At 50.7% G+C, this 20,311-nt stretch overlaps 6 protein-coding genes across 6 annotated transcripts; 3 read left to right on the top strand and 3 right to left on the bottom strand.

Moving 5' to 3' along the window:
- Positions 1-2,573: 2,573 nt before the first annotated feature.
- On the top strand, positions 2,574-4,189 carry FIBRA_04087 (uncharacterized protein; the record flags this gene model as incomplete). The annotated part of the gene is made up of 15 exons (XM_012325904.1): positions 2,574-2,785; positions 2,839-2,947; positions 3,005-3,022; positions 3,088-3,113; positions 3,175-3,200; positions 3,258-3,313; positions 3,367-3,391; positions 3,448-3,459; positions 3,516-3,531; positions 3,585-3,630; positions 3,694-3,794; positions 3,848-3,907; positions 3,959-3,986; positions 4,044-4,101; positions 4,161-4,189. The coding sequence occupies 15 exons, from the start codon at positions 2,574-2,576 to the stop codon at positions 4,187-4,189; spliced, it is 822 nt and encodes a 273-aa protein (XP_012181294.1).
- Positions 4,190-5,010: 821 nt separating this feature from the next.
- Positions 5,011-6,044, bottom strand: FIBRA_04088 (uncharacterized protein; the record flags this gene model as incomplete). The annotated part of the gene is made up of 2 exons (XM_012325905.1): positions 5,011-5,435; positions 5,483-6,044. The coding sequence occupies 2 exons, from the start codon at positions 6,042-6,044 to the stop codon at positions 5,011-5,013; spliced, it is 987 nt and encodes a 328-aa protein (XP_012181295.1).
- Positions 6,045-6,989: 945 nt separating this feature from the next.
- FIBRA_04089 (uncharacterized protein) lies at positions 6,990-8,505 on the bottom strand (the record flags this gene model as incomplete). The annotated part of the gene is made up of 3 exons (XM_012325906.1): positions 6,990-7,020; positions 7,086-7,485; positions 7,536-8,505. The coding sequence occupies 3 exons, from the start codon at positions 8,503-8,505 to the stop codon at positions 6,990-6,992; spliced, it is 1,401 nt and encodes a 466-aa protein (XP_012181296.1).
- A 1,207-nt stretch (positions 8,506-9,712) lies between these two features.
- Positions 9,713-11,903, top strand: FIBRA_04090 (uncharacterized protein; the record flags this gene model as incomplete). Its single annotated transcript, XM_012325907.1, has 11 exons — positions 9,713-9,965; positions 10,019-10,134; positions 10,187-10,203; positions 10,262-10,450; positions 10,505-10,653; positions 10,712-10,827; positions 10,874-11,005; positions 11,080-11,269; positions 11,339-11,420; positions 11,488-11,751; positions 11,804-11,903. The coding sequence occupies 11 exons, from the start codon at positions 9,713-9,715 to the stop codon at positions 11,901-11,903; spliced, it is 1,608 nt and encodes a 535-aa protein (XP_012181297.1).
- A 1,513-nt stretch (positions 11,904-13,416) lies between these two features.
- Positions 13,417-14,967, bottom strand: FIBRA_04091 (uncharacterized protein; the record flags this gene model as incomplete). Its single annotated transcript, XM_012325908.1, has 5 exons — positions 13,417-13,870; positions 13,942-14,567; positions 14,625-14,644; positions 14,701-14,800; positions 14,848-14,967. 5 exons carry the CDS (start codon positions 14,965-14,967, stop codon positions 13,417-13,419), a joined length of 1,320 nt encoding a protein of 439 aa, XP_012181298.1.
- A 1,892-nt stretch (positions 14,968-16,859) lies between these two features.
- FIBRA_04092 (uncharacterized protein) lies at positions 16,860-20,067 on the top strand (the record flags this gene model as incomplete). Its single annotated transcript, XM_012325909.1, has 18 exons — positions 16,860-16,918; positions 16,976-17,002; positions 17,059-17,162; positions 17,212-17,300; positions 17,358-17,601; positions 17,659-17,717; positions 17,776-17,871; positions 17,932-17,998; positions 18,060-18,523; positions 18,582-18,800; positions 18,857-18,946; positions 19,007-19,073; positions 19,137-19,219; positions 19,277-19,333; positions 19,383-19,431; positions 19,487-19,532; positions 19,586-19,884; positions 19,949-20,067. The coding sequence occupies 18 exons, from the start codon at positions 16,860-16,862 to the stop codon at positions 20,065-20,067; spliced, it is 2,238 nt and encodes a 745-aa protein (XP_012181299.1).
- Between the last annotated feature and the right edge of the window lie 244 nt (positions 20,068-20,311).

Here is a 20,311-nt window from a genome sequence, read left to right on the forward strand (position 1 = left end):
GTTGATGCCTGGAGGCATGTGTGTGGCATTTTAGGCATGATTTTTTTTTTCTGTTAGAAATATACGCACCTATATCTGCAGACATTTTTGCAAGCGCGGGATACGTGCGGTTAGGATACGACGTGTGTCTGATTCAGAATTGAGGTCCTGCGTGACGTCCAGCGACCTCCCAGCTAGGTCTCATATATGAGTTCGAGAGCCTGGACAACTGAACATATGCCGATTCAGCGGGATTATGGATGCGGGTTTCCTCAAGATACTGGCGTGCCGCTAGGATGCGTATGTGCCATGGCCGAGCCCCGTCTACGCGCCGAACGTCATTGTCAGCATTGAGTGCTGTGAGCACCCGCATTGCGGCTCTTCTCCTCCCGAGATTCGTATCCGTTACCCGAGGGATACAAAAGTGATTATGCCCAAGACGCATCGACGACGAAGACACTCTACAGCTTTGAGCACGAGCCAACAGCAGGATTACGAGCTGCAAGTGCAAGTAAATCTGTTGAAGTCGTGGTATAATAGAAACAGCCCGAAGTGAAGGCCTTACGAACTGGAAATGAGCTGTGGTGAGAGGTTTGCTGACTGTAACCAACATCACATACCAAAATCAAACTGAAGTGTTGTTTCTCACGGCCCTCGATAAACGTGCAACTTCCTTCCCAGCCATTTGGACACCGCTCGTAATAGGGCGAATTGGCCTGTCGCGCGAATCATGGAGGATGAGCGCAGCATCAAGCGCATTGAATATGGGCGGGCGTCGAGGGCCGTCCTGAGTCCGAAGGCGGTAAGCGTCGGAACGTCGGCCGGACCGGCAGCCGAGCCCGGCGCCGGCGGTCGTTTTTTTGTCAGTCGCTCAATGATGTACTCGTTCAACTTCGAGTTGGTCGTTAATCCTAAGTCGTTGGGGGCGGTCTATCCTTCTCCCCGACGCCTTTTGATCTTGAACGGTTTTCTTACGTCCTATCCTACTGGGCACTGAGCTCACGTATGCCTTTCTCTTTCTTGGATTCTCTTTCTTGGACGTTGTCAGCAAGCGCCATGGGGTGAGTATATAGCCCAAAGTCGCACCTACAAGCTACCGACTGAACGTTGGAGACGAATCCGCGGAGAAGCTGTATGGAGATGTTGAAAGTACTGAGAATTGACGGAGTCTGGTAGAGAAGTTTGGCGAGCGAGCAGCAAGGCATTCAGGTGAGTTCTATGTATATGAATTTGTATTCAGCAATCTAGGCCTGCGTTGCCCTTTCATCGCTATGTGGTTAGTTGTGCTGCTAACTGAGTCTGAACGACTCACAGCGGGCCTTATGCTCAGTAGACCTTTTGTGTGGACTCTAAGCTCCTCGCAGCCTGTCTGATGTTCGCTGGATGTCAACCTCGACGGGGTGGGGGTCTTGCATGAACGGCCGGCTGCCATAGTTGAAACTCTTGACATTACACACTCTGTGTGCTGATTCATCTGTCTGGTTTTAAATTCTCATACATGGTTTCGAAACTCGCGAATCCGGGGTGCGTAGCATGACCTTGGGAACATCTACGGTCGTGGCGTTTGAAATCCTTGTGCTCGTTCTCTTGTCGACGACTTCGATCATGACCGGGATCACTGGCGAGCCCGTACTCGACGGCTTCATGTACTATGTGCGTATCAGCCGCATGCTAGAGCGCTCGAGCCGCGCGCACGGCCAGTCTAGCCTTGTTCTGAGGAACATTCTGAGCGGCTTTGATCATGAGAAACGCGCCCGTCATTTCCCGGTCTAGTTGATAGAGAACATATGGTAGACCCCATATCAGGCGTAAACCACTTCTCTTAACGCTCAAGTGTGAGAGTCGAAAAGTGGTATGTACGCTCGCTGTATGCCTTCAGCGCCGTGTTTAAGTGCTGAGCATAGAGAGTGAATATCATGAGGCGGCGCAGCACCAGTTGGGCCGGTATGTATAGGTCGTTGCGTTTGGGTGCCTGAATTTGATGAGTCCGGTAGTGTCAAGCACTTGTCCTTTGTGAGTGTGATGTTTGTATCTTTACTGCGATTTTAGCGGCTTCGTGTGGCGTAACTGTCATTGGTGAGCGCGAGGCGCCTATATACCATCTGCTGTCTTTCTCACCCAAACTCATAGCGTGGAGTGTCCAACTCGTTCAGCAGAAATTGTCCAGGTGCCATTGCCTCTACATGCCGTTTTATACTTATAGGCTTATTTCACCCGGATCAGTTTTGAATCGCGGGACTCGAGGAGTGCCTGACAGGCATTATTTCAAATGTTCAAACCCCTTTGTGTTCACGGTCCCGGCCAAATCCCGCTTCTCACCCTTGTCCCTAAAAATTTGCCGTCGGGATCTATTATCATGACCATCATTCCGCGAGACGGGGAAGATCGCTCACTCGGTGAAACATATAACATTCGTGTGAGGCACATTCGCATGTCCCCCGCCGACCAACCCGTCTGTGTTCTACAGTACAAAGCCGAGTGCGACAGGCGACAAGCTGGAGGCTGTCGGGCGCCTCCTTGATCAACTGGCTTTCGCGTTCGTGCCGTAATTTTAAACCTGTACATACGACTTTGTCGTCGCAAAAAGCAGCTCAATGGATCTCGCGAACACCTTCGGCGCAATCTTACTCGGAACATTCTTTGCAGCAATGTATGTTTTTATCCTTCTCCGCTTCCACATCAAGATTGGTCGCGCTGATGTGCCTGTCCTCAGCCTCTACGGAATCACAATCCTTCAGACATTCATTTATATTCAAAACAGCAAAAAGGATCCCCTATGGAGCAAGCTTGTCGTGTGCTACCTATGGTTTGAGTCATCTTGCAGCTCCAACTTTCCCATCACTGAATCCCATTTTACAGGGTCCTGGATACACTCCACATATCCTTTGCTATTCATGTAGTGTACTATTACCTCATTCTCAATTATTTTGATCCCCTCCAACTGTTGGACGTTGCATGGAGCTACAAGGTATCGTCTAAGTTTCTTTTCACTTAATGAAATACTTACGTTCGGTTCCAACGGTAGGCGCAAAATATAGTCGGCGTACGTCTTGGATATATTTTCATAAACGCGCCAGTGCTGATAATCAAACGGGAACCGCTGACTAGCCTATTTGTATCTCGTCTGTACAAACGTGAGTGATATACAGATTCGTCTCTCGTTCGCAGGTCTGAGAAAATCAAAACGTGCCCCAGGTTATACGTATTGCGTGTATGGAAACGTAAGTCTGTTGTAATTTGAGTATACCCCGTCATGGCGCTGATCGGACACACTATAGTCGACGCTGTTGTACATAGACAATCACGGTTCCGTTACTTGCTACCTGTCATTGTCGTAAGTCATCGACGCAATTTATAATCACAGCTCTTAGGCTAAATGAACTACAGACAATTCTTCTGTTTGGGGGATACGGTGAGTTGCCTCTACGTTATAAGTTTCCTATTTATCCGGTTCTGATATAAATACAGCGGGAAGTATAGGTAAGAGTGCACACATTATTCAAATCGCGCCTGTTCAATTGTCTCACTTTGTGTAGCATTTTGGTACGAGCTGTAAGTATCGATTACGTTATTCTGTGCTCCATGTCTGATAGCTGAATATCTAGTGTTCAACCGGCGAACGATTCTATCCTTCATCTGGAGGGCCTGAAGGTACGATCGTTTTTTATAACTTGGAACCTGACTCACTCACTGACATCTATGCACCCACACTAGTGGGTTACCTACGTGCCCTTGTCGCTTTGGAGCGGAGTAGATGTCACTATCGCCCTGTCCATGTCTTATCTCCTTGCGCGCTCGCGCACAGGTTTCCAGAGGTAGGCTAGTAGATCACCTGTCTTGGTCGAGTACTAAACCTTTCTATTCGCAGGTCGAATACCGTGATTGCAACAATCATGATGTTCACACTGAACACCGGTGCAATCACAAGGTATGTGCAATGAAAGTGTGCCTGCGGCAAGCGTTGAGCTACGATGCACAGTGTGCTATCTATCACGTCTATCATAGCCGTAAGTCCCTCTTGCCGAACTGGCTGACTGAGCACTGGAGTCATATTTACATCACAGAAGGCGGCGCTTCCTGGGGAGCTGGTGTTTATCGGTCTCCAATCTCCTCTAGTTCCATGTGCGTATCTCCCTGTCTGCCGCCTGTGTCAATCTGAGACTCATGGTGGCCTTCCATAGTACACACCAACTCGTTCATGGCGATGTAGGTGCCAAGCTACGCAAACGTGGTTCATGGCTAATCTCTGAGACTTCCACAGGTACAATGCACGACGATATCTGCGTAGCCGCCAGACCATGCAGAGTCGTCCCGGTGATTTCGTGCTTAATCACATGAACTCGTTCCCGTCCTCAGGCGTACACGAAAACAAGTCCGTGACGTTCTCAAGCAACGAATCCCGGCACTGCGAGAACACCGGTGGAGGGCTACGTACACCCATTGACGTTGCCTTCACACGGAGTATCGTGGTACACTACTCAGACAATGAGCCTCTGCACAGTCCAGCCGCGGAAACAGATGTAGTCAGTGTCCTGCTCAAATGTCTCTTGCGCGAGTATCCTCACTCGGTTTACTTTGTCAGAGCACTCTCGCCTGAGATGGACCTAGTCAGCTTGGCATTGTATAGATTAGTTGACTTCATGGAGGCGGCGAGGCCGTGTGCTGTGCTGGTCTTTTCATTAGTCTCCTGCGTGGTAGCCTTGTATATTCTACGACGAGTGTTGTATAGATTAGGGGAAGGAAAATGGCATGTGTTATCACTGACTCAATAGTTGGATTACAATTTTAATAATTCGAGTGGTCATGCTGGACGTTATTCGTAGCAACATATCTGTTCGTCCTCAAAGCGCCCTCAACAACCCGCTAGCCAGCTGGTGATGTAATGAGTGATCAGGTAGACTCGCGTACTCCCGAATATTGAGGCGACAAGTATTGGACTTTGTTTGAAAAGCGGTTTTGTTTCCGGCTAACCGATGAAATGGATCAACACGGCTGCCCTGTTGCATAGATGTCAGTTTTGATGATTAATTTCTATCCATTCAAGGTTGACCAGAGAAGAGTTGCTAACCGAAGAATCCCTTGTGCGCACAATTGTGGAAACCGTGAAGAAAGGCAGTTCCACCACTCATCTTGGGTCGGAACATGCTTCGTGTACTCCCTCCGCGTAAGATAGATAGCAGGCCGGAGCTCAACAGAAACGAGATTAAGGTTGAGATAGCTGGGGCCTGTCAACAGGTCATCAATTCGCCCGTAAAAGTTTCCGCCATTAGACGCAAGAAGGTCTTTAGGATCCGTGCGTGGATTCAATTCCGAGAGCAAGATCCTGATCTCACGAAGCTGTCGTGGAAGCATCCCAGATCCGATGGCACTCAGCCAGCCAACGAACTGCGCACGGGTGCTGACTGTGAGCACAAACACCTGAAGATTGACGTTCTGCATAAGTTTGATGTCGGATGCTGATAGGCCATCAGCACGGCGTGTGGCTATGGTATAGAAGACAAACCTTGCCCTCGTAGGCCATTAGTGTCAATGTGGAGGCTGGACAACGACGTTCCTGCAACCTGGAGCATTCGATTACACTGTCTGACCTCACTTTCGTCTTCGAACCAAACTGTCAAGTCTACCAGATGGATGGCCGAAGAAATGGCATCTAGATAGTCGACGACGCCACTACCGTCTTCCAGTTTCAAACGAATGAGATTCTTGGGCGGCCGCGCAGCGCCTAGGATAACGGTACATGTCTTGAAGTATATTCGACGACACACGAGGGTGACAAGACGAGGAAGGGCGGAGAGCAGCCGGCCGAAGATGACTACAGAAGCGAATTCGACGTGGAATAGTGAGAGATGAGTGACAGTTTCGAACGTCGCGTTCATGTGCGCGAACAGGTCCACGTGGAAGAGGATAGGTTTCCACTCGACTAGCGGCCAACGCTTTCCTACAAACTCCAGTGTTTCCACCTGCGAAAGCTTACGGGCTAGACACAGGGAAAACGGACCCAGGGCCCCAGCGCTGCGGATAGTGACTGTCTTCACAAGATTCCTTATAGATGGATCACGCGCCATCCTTTTCGCGACCAAACTCGATTGTCGCTTGCTGTGGAGTTCGACGATGCAAGATAGATGAAAGCGGCATCTCGTGCGCCATGCCCCGCAGACGGCAGCACAAACTCTGAGGTCCCGTATTCTCCAGAGCGATTCCCGACCAGACTCGTGGGCGAGATGGTCGAGCACATGCTCCCAGATCTCGTGAGGAAGTCTGGCAGTCGTTGAGAGAGAGCGCAGCTTTGTTGTATTGTCGAGCCATGATCTGTCCTCCTTCGTTGATCCTAGTCTGCTATTATCTACGATGATCATGCGGGATCAGCATCAGTGCGAACGCATCCAAGCAAGCAAAGAACAGGGAGTCCTCACCAAGTCTCGTGGCTGAAACGCCATCATAAAGCGAGCTTGCAACTTCCGTTAAAGATGCCTGCATTGAGTTTGGAGATGGTGTGTATTGACGACAAAGACATTTCTGCCTCGACGTGTGCCTTAAGTACTGTAGCTCGAGGCGGTTATGCACAGCACAGTAGTCTCGATCCTTCTATTTCCAGCGCCTCTTAGCTCTATCTAAGCGAGTGTAATTCATACGATCGCATGACCATACTGAACACAGCTGTGAACGGGCTTCGCTACTGTTCGAAGCTAGCACATGTAGAGAGTGGAAGTCAACAGAAACCTGAAGGCGCAGCAGTTTTTGTTGAATGGCCTAAGAGGTGTTGATAGAATAAGTTCTGTGATGGAAGAGCCCGGGTGCCACTCATATCACAGCGCTCTATTCTAGCGTTGAGGTGAAAGGCGACGCTGCCCTAATGCTTGTACTCAGAGCTTGTCAAGAGCTCGTCAATCTGTACGCAGATTCTCGTCAAGGCAGTGAGCCCTCAACTTCAACATGCGATAGTATCATCACAAACGCTCCCTAGCTTTGACGGAGAGACACCACTGAAGAACAACTCGCAGCATAACTGATTATGGCTCAGTGTACAAAGTAGCAGGTGTCCTGTCCCATAAGGAGCGGATGAGCTTTGATTCTTCGTCGTAACGAAAGCCGATGACGTGACTTACCGGAGCAGCCCGCGCGCACATAATCTGGGTAATCGTGGTGAAAGAAGCTCTTTCCATTCGTTCTCCGTCGGATGGTCTGAGCGGTCCTGGAGATCCAAGGCGTCGACGTACCCATCAATGTGGAAGGACACGGTATGAAGCATCTTGTACTGAGGACCAGACAGCAGCTCATCAATCTGCGCACAGATATCTTCATTAAGACATCTGAGTAGGCTCTCGATTTCTTCACGCGACCAATCCATCTTGAAAATCACCGTGACTTCACGCAGATTCGACGGCAAAGGCCCGCTTAGCAAGGTACGAAGGCCATAGAGCCTCTTGCGGTGGTAGTTCCAGAGAAATATCGTAGCAGTGAATGTCTGGAGGTTGGTATTCTGTAAAAGCTGTCGACTGAACTCCTCTGCAGTGCATTAGCAGGTGTCCTCAGTCAAAACTCGACACCTAACGTACCATTCCAACCCCTCTTCCGCCTCAGCACATCATCCGAATTGACATCAAACCTCACATGCAAATCTCGCAGTACCTTCCCAGCCGCTTCCAACATCTTGCCGTCCTTCAGTGCTTGCATCTCAGCTGATATGCTCGTGAGAGTTGCGGCGATCGATGTTTTCACGAGAAAATGCATGACGCCCGTCGCACCGGCATAGTCTAAATCAACATGGGCGAGAGGCCAGTCGCTCGGCTGAAGCACGACGTGCGGATTGAAATCAAAGTCCTTCGGATCATCTTGGCGCTTCAGCCCACCACGACAATAAAAGTGTGATAGCTGTGGAAGAGAATACAGGAAGCGGGCGAGAAGAACTGCGGATGGGAAAAGCGATTCCCAGTTGAATTCAATGTAAAGGTTCGTCACTGAGTCAAACGCGATCCGTAGATGCAAGAATATGTCCGCATGCAGAAGCTTTGGCTTCCAGTCCTCCTGGATCGACAGCGGCTTAAGCACCAGGGTACGTACGTGTACTAGCTTCCGTGCCATGCTAGTCGCAAACGGGCCCAAAGCCTCCGCTTTGGAAACGACCACCGTGGTGACTGCCGCAGCGAGGCGTCGATCTCGACTAAGTCTCTTCGCAATCCTAGCAGCCTGCCGTCGATCCTCTAGGACAACATACTGCCGTAGATGGAAAAGACAGCGTGCACGCCACGATCTGCAGACTGTGGCACATGTGCGCAAGCGACTCAAGTCTTTCAGCATCTTTTCTGTGTTCCATGAGGATGGGACGAGGTAGTCGAACGCATGCTCCCAGATTTCGATTGGAAGTGTGATTGAACCGGGATATCTATCGGGATGTATCTGTGCCGACTCGGTACGACTCATCGAGAGTGTTGTAGATGGAGTAAGCTCCTTCGAATAGAAATGAGGCAGTGGAATGGGTTGAATCTGAGTTGGAGAACCGGTGCGGCGGAGGAAAAGATCAGACATCTGTGAAGCTGTATGATGAGTCTGTAATACCGTGCACTCTTCTTCTTATTGACCTCGTTTAAGTTCTTCTGCTCCAATTGTGTGAGTATCAGAAAACGTCGAGATTTGTTGTGAGATGCGTATTAGTCCAATTCTCGTCACAGAACAACCGTGAATGGCTTATACGAGAGAAATTTTCTTTCCACTCGATTTGAATGAAAGATGAGGTCTTGCGGAGCAGGTTTGTCGACAGGGAAGAAATGACTTGGTTGGCAGTAAGAAGAGGCGTTGGCGCTGAAGAGACACTGAGAGGACGCGTGTCATGGCAAATTTGAAGAACCGCCTCTATGACTCCGAAGGAGTGAGTCCGCCGCCATTCACTAGTTCACCATTAGGCATTTCTCACATCTGGATGAGTAATACTCATAGAATTTACATAACTAGTACTATACTTTTAATCTCAGACAACTTTGCAAGACAAAATAAGTGCCTCTGGCTTTTATACAGCTTTTCTCTGGCACTGGTTCGAAATATAACTGGCCGCTGCAGGGTTGTGGATATGCACAATGCCGCTGAGAATATTGCTGTGTACACCCAGCTGCTGAAAAGTGACTAGCAGCTATCTGAATTTTATTTGTAACAGCTGACGCCGTCAGGGGAAGTCTGTGAACTAAATTTGAAACCCCCATAGCCACTCGAACTTCGGGCGAGTCTGGGATCATGGTTGACGGGGTATAACATGTGTGATGGCCCTTGGCTCGTTAGTATATGCACATTTCAAGTTTGCGAGAGTATCATATCCCCTTTCTAGAGACTGGGTATCGATGCTATCGGAAAATATACAAAACGACAGATTCTAGTGAGTATTCAACGTCGATTCAATTAACTTGTCTTTCTGCTTGATCTCAGACTATTTGAGACCCTATGTCCCTAGGTGTTACGGACAAAGCCCTGCCTGCTACGCGCCACGCACGCCCGACTGCCTCGACTTTGCGTCACACGTCGCAAGGCGCGAACTCCCGGTCGAAACGTTACATACAGTATTCCGAGCCGTCATGCCCTAGCCCCTGGCACACTCCCGCATAGAGTCACGAATCTTCAAGTTCATACCTCCACGCGAGCTCCGCTTCTGTTTCAATGGTATATTTCCGGAGTACCCAAGCGCCTTGCGCCCACATTCTGCCTTTTCTCATCCAATCTATCTTCCAATCCGACATCCCTCCTCGCCATGACCGCACTCTCCAGCAGCATAGTCTTAGCTGCCTCTATAGCCATAGCCTTCCGTATTACTTTGCATGCCAATTTTCTTATCACCAGTGCCACGTTCGGGTTCGCCTATGTGTTTGCACGATGGATTCTTACGAGTCGCAAGATGCAAGGGATTGCCCCCGGTCCACCTCTCTGGCCAGTTATAGGCAACGCCACCCACATACCTACGGAAAGCCCTTGGTTGACATTTTCAAAGTGGGCTCAGACATATGGTCAGCGCCACAATCCCTCGATATTGCGTTGATGTCTAGAGATAATTCTGCAGGCGATATCATACATCTTGATGCTATGGGTCAACCTATAATCATCCTCAACAGCATACAGGCCGCCAAAGACCTCCTCGACAAGCGCTCTTCCATATATTCGGGGCGACCCCACATGGTAAGCGCGTCGTATTCCTCGTTTGTCCATGCTGAGCGTACTCTTTGCACAGGTCATGGCATGCGACCTGTGAGTGGGCCATGATGAGCCGCCGTACCACGTAATGTGAATGTTGAATCCTTTCTAGGATAGGATATGCACAAGGTTTCGTCCTACAGCCCTATGGTGAAGAGTGGCGCAAGCAACGCAAGATCGTCAACCAAGACTTCAACCAGTCCGTTGTACAGCGCTATTACGATGTACAAGAGACGCAGGCTCGGAAGCTCGTACTGGGTGTTTTAAATGATCCGAGCTCCCTTGAGAGCGAAATCAAGATGTACGTGCATCACTCCCAATCGAACTGTTCTCTGATCACTCACCAATCACGCAGGAGAATCGCAGCGATCATCCTCGAGGCGAATTACGGCTACACCGTTCAGTCAAAAGACGACCCCTTTTACACAATCCCGCTGGACGCGATGAGTAACTTCAGCAAAGCAACCGCCCCAGGCGCATTTCTAGTTGACTTGATTCCTCAGCGTAAGTGTGACCATTGGATATCGCGTGGGCTTTCACCTCACCTCATTTGACTTTTAAGTTAAGAATCTTCCGGAATGGATGCCCGGAACAGGTTTCTTTCAGACGGCTAAGGACATGCGCAAAATTATGATGGAGGGGACATGGAATCCCTACCTCTGGGCCAGAGATAATCTTGTCCGCACTCTCTGTACTCAATTTTCGTAGCGCTGACCAACCACAGCCCACAGGGATTGCGCATACCCCAAGCTTATGTGCCACGACACTCACCCAGGTGGATGGTCCCCTTTCTGCGGCAGACGAGCACTCGTTAGTGTGGGCGGGTTCGGCTGTTCTTGGCGGTGGGTTAGATACGGTACGCCCTTCCCCTCCTACAATTTCGTCTACTCCCTGAGCCTCGAGCGCATGCTGCCGGCTGCTGCTCGCTAGAACATGTCGACTATATTATCATTCGTGCTCGCGATGCTGCATTACCCTGAGATACAGGCAAAGGCCCGTGCGGAGATTGACGCCGTGGTAGGCTGCGACAGGCTTCCGTCTCTCGCAGATAAATCATCGCTGCCCTATGTGCGTAGCATCGTGACCGAGGTGTATCGCTGGGCCCCTCCGGTACCCCTGTGTAAGTTCCTGCAGCGTATGATGGCACAGTAATCTGGCTGACTATATACACGCACCTTCCTTACGAAAGGCATCCCTCACTGTCTGAACGAAGACGATGTCTATAATGGCATTCACCTGCCCAAAGGCTCCCTGGTCATGCCCAACATCTGGTATGTCCCCACAGTGGCCACTTCTCCACGCGGACAGTACTCACTGATTGCTACTGTGGTATTACAGGCACATGACGCGCGACCCAAACACATATCCTAACCCAGACGCCTTCCAGCCCGAGCGATATGACGGCTCTGACATCGAGATGCAAAAGGTCACGGACCTTGTGTTTGGCTTCGGGCGGCGTGTGTGTCCTGGTATCCACTTCGCGCAGGGCACCATCTTCGCCATCATCTCGACGCTGCTCGCGACGTGTGAGATATTGCCCACGCGCGACGCCCATGGCCGTCCCGTCATACCTGAGGTGGCGTACACCTCTAGTACAATCTGGTTCGTTCTTCGCCCGCCGTCTCTTGGTGCGAACTGATAGATGTGTCGTTAGCTTTCCAAAGAATGTCCAAGCCCACTTTACGCCGCGCACGCCGCAGGCTATGTCACTGCTTACACAGAGCATCGTAGAGCAAGAGTTTGTAGTTAACTAGAACTCATGAGCGAACTTGAGTTCGGGATTTCCGTATTCCTGGATAATGAGATCCTTGTTGCACTGGGTGGTCCCTCAAATCAGGAGCAGATGTGGTGTCCCGTCCAAATGCGCACCTCAATTGAACTCGGACCGGATATCTAGCATTGGGCTACTGTGATTCCGCGGCGCTTATCTCTGAGTTTCTGTGATTGCCCGTATGCTCGAAGTTAGATTTGGAGAGAAAGGGAGGTCAGTAACCTAAGATACACATCACTATTGTCACTCGGCCCAGTAAGAGTTTTCCACAAGACGTACAAAAAGCATTGTTTGACACGTGGCAAAGTCAAAGGAGTACAGGAGACTATAGGTTGGCAACGCGCAGAAGATGTTGTATAGAAACGACATCTAGTACGTCTGCAGCGGCTGCGGCCAATGAGTGTGGCAGTCATAGTCATGCGAAGCCACGGTCCTCCAAATATTTCATGTCTACACGATTTTACAGTGGTACGTTACATGCACCAGAACAAACCTGATACACCCCGTCTACATGATAAAGGTTTTGTAGTTGATGGGCGATGCCCTTCGTCGGTTTGCCATTCTTCTCGTTTTTTCGCGCGTATCCATCACCGGCGCATCCAAAGGCATCGGCCGTGTCATCGCTGTAGCCTTCGCCCAAGCCAATGCTTCAGAATGCGCTTCTTGCCCGTTCCTCTGTGAGTGTAACGTATGCCGAGCAGTGCGAGGCCACCGTGCATCACGGGTGCACACCCAAAGTTCTTACACTCTCGGCAGACGCGACTGACGCTGCGCAAGTCGCCTCAGCGGTGGCATAGGTCCAGGAGACGTTCGGTCGACATGATACTGCTACCAATTTAGAGATAAGTTTCATACAGGCCGGCAACATTCAAACGCAATAGTGTAGATGTGTTGCGCGCTACGTATTCGTAGCTGTGGACACTATGTGAACGAGAGAGTGAATTGGAAGTTCTGGTGAGACAGCAAGGAGGAATGGAGCATCACCAAACAAGGAAGTACGACTTTTCCGCTCCGACCGGAACAGTCCTAGAATAGAATAAATTAGATATGAGTTGGGCGCACGAAATAAATCTACTGGTACTTAATTTCTTGGCTAAGTTCACATCCGCCGTGACGGACCGGTCTTATCCGAGTCGTTTTCAGGCGCTCCGATAGGGCCAGCTCGAACTTGACATGATTGCCAGTGCGGCGTGATACTGCTGCAACGGCATCGTCCCGGATGGGATAATTGTATGAAGGTGAGGTCGACATCGAAATCAAATTTATTTGCTGAATGCCGCGCATTCTGGAGTACCAATCATAATGAAGACTCCCGCTTCATCGCTCAACGCCCAGTATCGCTAACAAATTGAGGGGTACATACACAGCAACATACAGTGAGTCGTCCTGTTTTAAAATTACATCCATTCTGCTATGAGAAACACCTCAATAATATAGTTTATCATGTGTAAGTGTGAAAGGTCTGCACTATAAGCATGCCGACAAGCGTGGACCTTTCACATCAGCTCGTCGATAGGCCCGGGAGGAACCGTCGACTGTGCAATCTGCTTCAGTGTCGCGTCTAACCCATCAGGGGCTGTCAAAAATGGCCCCGCAAGCTTCACATTACTCTCCACGATCCCCTGGACTTTCAGCACCATATCCGCCAGGCCCTTGGCAGTGTGTACGAACTGCATCGGGGATGACTGTGCCGTCAGGCTGCCAAAAAATACCGCGACATCGAGGCACAGATTTACAAAATCGTGCATCTTCCCGTGAAGCGTGTCAAACTGCGTACGCTCTCGGCGGAATGTCTCTCTGAGGTTCTGGAGGTCCGGGAGATACCCGTTGATGCGGTCCACCTCCCCCCGCGCGTCGTTCACCGCATCCTCCGCCGACTTGTAGTCCTGTTGCGCTGTCGAAAGGTTGTTCTCTGCGTCGTTTAATGCGCCCTTCGCTGCGTTAATCTGGCTGTGTTCACATAATTAGGCGTCAACATCCTACATCACCACATTCCTGGAAGACGGGGACAAGTCACTCACCTATTCAGCCCGCCAATATCAAGAGCGTCCCCCAATGGCCCGAGAAACGCGTTTCGCAAGTCCCGTCCACTCTTCGCGCTATCCAACTTTCTCTGCGCCTCGTCTCGCGCCTCCCGTGCAATTTTTGCCGCATGCATCGCTGTATTAATGCGATCACGCTGCGTCGCAAGCTCGCGGTTCTGCGATGAAATCAAGTCGTTGAGCAACACGATAATATCGCGCGCGCGCGCCTCCTTTGTCTCCGCCTGGCTGGCGTCATACGTGATGTCCACCTCCTCCTTCGCCGCTCGTTCCATCGACAACTTTGCTGTGCCGTGTGCGGAGTCGAATGCATTGTGCAAAGCGATTGCGTCCGCTTTGCACCCTGCGACCAGCGCGTCACGCGCGCTAGGACGCGTTTCCGAAGAGAGCTGGACGATTTTTGCACCGAGCTGCGTGATCCGCGCGATGGCCTTGTCGCTAGGTGGGCGCAGGCTGTTGGTGAAGTCCGAGTAGTCGTGCTGGAGCTCTCCACTGATGCGTGTCATCTCGCGTGAAAGCCGCTCCGAGTCTGCACGCAGGCTCTGAGCTTCGTCGGTGAGCTTCATGAGCTCGGGATTCTTCCGTGGGAGCTGAACTGGGAGAATCTAAATAGGATGTATAGTGAGTGTCCGATCCATGCAAGACATGACATGGATACTTACTCCACTGCCCCGGCTCGGCCCTGAACAATCAAGAGTTACGAGTCTTATACATCTATGATGGTTTAGATGTGCTCACTTAACATTGGTTGATGATCCATCATTCCTCCGACCCCGACGCTGTGAGGTATTTGGGGCCCAGGGCCCATACCAATCCGGGTGTTGAGAACAGGCATCCTCTGAGTGTATCAAGTCAGAACGGCAAGGGGGATAAGAGAAGGCTCACTTCTGATAGCTTGTTAATGATAAAGCAGTAGCGGAAGTGCGGACACACAGGATGCAGACCTTCATGCTGGTCATATTTATGAGACCGCAATGGAGGCGCTTCTATCTCGAAGAGTGACATTGTGCACATTGGGCGTAAATCTGTGCTCGTCATGGGTCTGCGCGAGTAGTAGCAAGAGTTTGCCTCGTGCATCACCGGGTTTCCAGACCACCGAAACCTTACTAGTCGGGGAAAATCCACGCACGCAGACCCAAGCAGCTTGTCAAGACGGGTATGTGCGAGCATTCGGGAGCTTCCAACCGTTCGACATTGGTCTCACGGACGTAAAAGGTGACAATAGATTGATTTCCGATTGCTGGCCCTAGACCATGCATGACAGGAGTAATGACTTGGCTATAGAGTCTTCTTCCAGGGACGCACAGTAAGTACGTGAGCACTTCTCCGCTATGAAATCGCACCTTATATGGGTGGTCGCGCTGACAGTAGTCTAGTTCTCCGGACATGAGCATCCCGGTGCTGCTTTGAGCTTTGCGTGTATTCAAACTCAATTTAGGCGCACTACACCGTCCAACTTCACTCTGTCCGTGCTCGACGTGAGATGATCATTGCGTTCCTTGGAGTATTTGCTGTTACTTTAGTCTCGTTACCAGACTTCGATAGGTTGGAGGAATCATATGTAGTTGCCGGATTTGGTGGGCAGAGCAGGTCTTTTTTGGGCCTCCGATACACACTCAAGCTCCCTGTGGCGTGCTCCCTGTCCTACCGTCTAGAAGCGAGACTGCCGGCTATTACTTATGATTATGCTCCTGAGCGTGACGGGATCTGGAATGTATTTATTGTTCAGTTTTCGACATTCAATGTCTTGACCAGGCATTTCCCTACAGCATTAGACTCTTCCACCGCATTCCAATGGCGCGACGTTCGTAAATCAGTTCCACACAGCCTTACACTTTGCACGTAAAGCCGAGTCAGTGCCGCACCAGCAGACGGAATGATTTGGCAGTGGAGTTCACTAGGGACCGACTGGCGTTGAATCAACACGACAATTATCTTCCCCGCAGCCTGTCTTGCCGCAATATCGGACCTGCCGCTTTCCCGTGATGTCGAAGATGTGATGACCGGCGTGACTCTGGAGAGATTCGACCCTTCGCCGTTCGGCAGGACAAGCCGAACATGCCCCACAGCCGACCTATCTGCTATTCTGAGATATTGCTGATGATATTCGAACTCAGATAAGCTCAACGTTCAAGGCGTCGACAAAGCGCTGCTACAGATGGTACCTAGTGGGTAACGTACTTACTTGAGCAGCAGTGGTAGTACATAGTGTCGGCGCGAGCCGGGATACCTTACAGGCAGGAAGCGACGCTAGTACCTCCGAAATTGCCCTCGCTATGTGTCGGAGACGAATTCAATTTATAACCCCGACAATGAGTTGACTGGGACAGCTCGGGGTTGCGCAGGGTCATTCTGACGATTGGAAAGCCACGCTTCGAGGAGAAATCGTGCAAATAAGTGTATAATTCGGCGAGTTTTCTCTCAAGGGGGCCCGGGTATACCTCGCCACACGAACATGAGCATCTAAAGTTGAAGTCGTGTAATTTTCAGCCCAAAAAAGTACTACTAGCAGTCTTGCTATAGGTACTTCCATTTGCACAGCGACATCATTCGCGAATCACATCATCTTCACGGGGATTGAGCGCAACTCGTGTTCAGCGCATGTTTGCTGCCGCTCGCTTCTTCGGACAGGGATCTCACCGGTAGTATTGCTTCCTCGTGCATGTCGAGCAGATGGCCGTTTTGTTATCAGATGACTTCACGATCTGCTGTTCTGACATGCATGCACCAGAATGACCAGCGCAACGAATAGCCTGGTGTAAGTTTCTCACTTTGCACGGGCTTGCAAAGCGCCAACAGGAACGATATGTAAAGGCGAAGTCTGCGTCGCTGGAATCCCCATCCCTAGATCATCTCAACTTTCGCCCATTCGCCCGCCGTCTCTTTCAATATTTACAATGTCTAACTCAGATCTTGTTGCATACCACGATGCAATTAAGAAAGTCAACTCGGGAGCGTAAGTGCTCCAACTTTGCTTGTCTTTCCTTTCCTTGACTCACTCATATATTCACAGTAATGTTAACCAAGATGCTTGGATGAAGTGCGTGTTACTATTTTCTTCTTTGGATGTTCTTTCTGAAAAATCGATGTCCACAGTATGTGGTGCAACACCAACTGGGGCAGCCTTCTTCAACCTGCCCCTCTGTCCATTGCGCTGCTTGGCTCTATTCTCATATTAGCCAGTGGAACGAAGGACTTCAGTAAGCCTTCTCTATACACGTAAAAACCAGTACTTACATTCTCTCTCAGGTCTGATCGTCGACAAGCCACAGGGCGTTCCTGACTTCAAATGGCAGTACGCCCAGCATCCCGACTCATTTAAAGCATGTCTCATGCAGGTGTGTCGTGAAAATCTGCCTTTTTTTTTGCAATTTTTATAAGATGTATTCATACAGATGGTCGGAGCGGGCTACACCGCGTTCGAGACCGCGCATAAGGACATGCAGACTATTCAAGCGCTTTCTGGCCAGATGCCTGACGTGATCAGGAATCTTGTGCAGCTGCTTATCTCAGGCGAGCCGGACGAAGTGCAGGCGCTCTTCCCGAATGGCCTTGCGGACCTCAAAGGCCTTGCAAACGGCTGCAAGGAAGCCGCAGAGGAGTGTGAAGGTGGATTCAAGGATATGGCCAACCTCGCGCGTAAGTATATCATGATTTGTATCCGAGGCACTGTTGAAATAGCTGGATCTTCCACAGAGGAAATGGTCCTCGCGTGCACGTACAAGGCTGGAACATCGGAACAGATCCTAGCACAGGTGTGTCCTCATTCTCTATCAAACCTAGGGGTCGTCGGGATTAAACCTCGTCCAACAGAACGAAATTAACCTCAAAGTGCTTGCGATAGACAAGGAAAGCACGGAAAAGATGCTCAAAAACACGAAAGAAAATCTCGACATCGCGAAAAATTCGGTATGTGCTCTCGCCAGACTTGATGAACCACACGACGACGTCGATATTTGACCCACGTAGTTCCTCGACGCCCAAGATCAGTTCAAAGACGCGATCAAGTCTATGCCCACCGGGTGGGAGCTTCTAGGTGCGCTCCTCCCCGTCATCCGTACCGCACCAGTCCCCACTGACCTAGGCATGGCGCACAGCAATGGGTGTCGTCGATTCGCTGACGAGCTGCGCCACACATGCCGCCAACGCATTTGTAAACCAAGCAACGATGCGCTCGCAGCTGGTTAACACGACTGTGCAGGCTTTTGCGAACAAGATCTCTCCGGATGGCAATGTCACGCCGCCCGCGGGGGCTGCGTCCAGCCCTGCAGAGCAGCAGGAGGGAAAGCAGGGCCAGCCGTCGTCGGTGCCAAACACAGACGCGATGACGGACCCCGCGAATGGGCAGGTCGATTTTGTGCTGCAGTATGCGAGCGCGGTGAAAACGCTGCTCATTGCCAAGGACGGGAAGCCAGATTGGGCTCAAATCGTGACGACTGACCCAAACGCGGTGACGGGCGCGTCATATGTTCGTGCAGAGCTCCAGCGTACGAAGACCAAACTCAAACCGGGGAAGGCAATGTCTGACTCGCTCAGCACCAGTGTGGACAGTCTTACTGGGGTAGGTGTGCGCTCTCGGTACGAACGTAGGGCGCTGACGGCAAGAATCTGGAGTGCAGGTGGTTGATAAGCTCATCAAATCGGGAAATGCAGGGGAGAACGACGACAAGCTAGCGGTGTCGCTGGGGACGACTGTCGACGAGCAGATCACGAACTTGCAAACGCTCAGCCAGAAAGCGCGACTCGTAACACAGACAGCGCCCGCTAATCCACCCGGTCTTGCGCCGCCACCTGCACCACAGTCGTCGTCGAACGACTCAGCGAAGCTCGCTGTTGAGGTACGTGCCATGCATCTGGCACCAGGAGTGAGGGCGGCTAACGTGCGGCTGTTTAGAATGGGAAGTTCAAGGTTGATCAAACGAAGGAAGTGCTGGAGTCCGCGCGCAAGTCGTACAACAACCTCAACAAGCAGATGACAGAGCAGGTGCGCCGTCTTGCAGGTCTGAGTGTATGTACTGACAGGCATAAATTCTGCGTTACATAGCAAAAAGAAATGGCAAAGACGATGCATGAGATCACCAGTCTCAATCTGCTGGACGCGAAGCTGTCAGGTAGGTGTCTGCCTGTCTGCATCCAAGTTCGAGTTTAGGAAGCTGCTGACCGGGGCACGGCAGAGATGATTCCCATCCTGAAGAAAGCCGTCGGGTCGTTCAACACGCTTCGTGCGCAGATCTCACAGCTCGTCCAGTTTTTCGAGGTCAGTACGTGCTCTGTCTCGCTTCAGATTCTCATAGCGATGTGATATAACGTGCAGAGCATCACTTCCCTGATTGATGATGTGATGGCGCCATCTGTGGCGCGTCTTGTTACGGTACGACGCCTGTCTCTCGTTTTCCGGCGCAATTTAACTTTGTCTGCAGACCATGCAATCAGCAGAAGACATGATCCTTGGTGGGACATCGCTCAAGAGTGTGTTTTTTCGCGCCTTATATTCCCTGCCCCACTAGAACAATTCTACACGCAGACTTCACCCGGAATCTCGTCTATAATCAAACTATGACCCCGCTCAAGTACGCCTCTCTCACGTCACCTCGAAAGCATCTAACCTGACTGATAACTGTAGAGTGGCGATGCTCACGACGAAGATCTCCACGGTCTACGTCGAGATCTCAACCGACTACATTCTTCCCGCGCAGCGTAGCGTTGGGAACATGCTCCAGTTCGCGGAAAACTCGGACCCATCATCGCTTGGACCTAAACTCCAAAAAGCGCAGCAGGAACTGCAGAAGAAAGCGGACACTGCGAGCAAGCAGATCTTGGACAAGGTCGCGAGAGATCAGGCGGACTTTTCGAACTCTATCATGAAGAGGGTAAACGGCATTGAAGATGCGCTAAAAGCAATCCAGCCATTCCAGGCACCGCGTACGTAACATCTTGGCTCGCTATTCTGATTTATGGGCCTCAAAATACCACGCATATTTTACAGCATCCAAGGCTTTGACGGACGTAACGACGACGCATGTTGAGGACGTTTCCGAACAAAAGAAGCAGGAGGATGCGGCAAACCCAATGAATGGAACACCAGAGGATCTTGGGCTGATGTAATTCTCTTGCTTGTTTGGATGGTCTGCGTGTGAGCACTCGAGTTTTCTTGACTTGTTGAAGTCATCATACATGGAGATGCACATCGCGATTGGGCAATTGCCTCACTTGTATGAATTTAATAACATTGTAAAGGACGTTTATCACAACTGTGGTGTACCCGCAAGCACTATACATCAGAAACTTTACGTATACATTTCTGTCATACAAAGATAAATCGTGCTCGAGGCGTCCCAAAGACCTAGAA

Source organism: Fibroporia radiculosa (genome assembly GCF_000313525.1).
Source record: "Fibroporia radiculosa TFFH 294 genomic supercontigs, scaffold2625, whole genome shotgun sequence".
In the NCBI taxonomy this organism is placed as follows: Eukaryota; Fungi; Basidiomycota; class Agaricomycetes; order Polyporales; family Fibroporiaceae; genus Fibroporia; species Fibroporia radiculosa.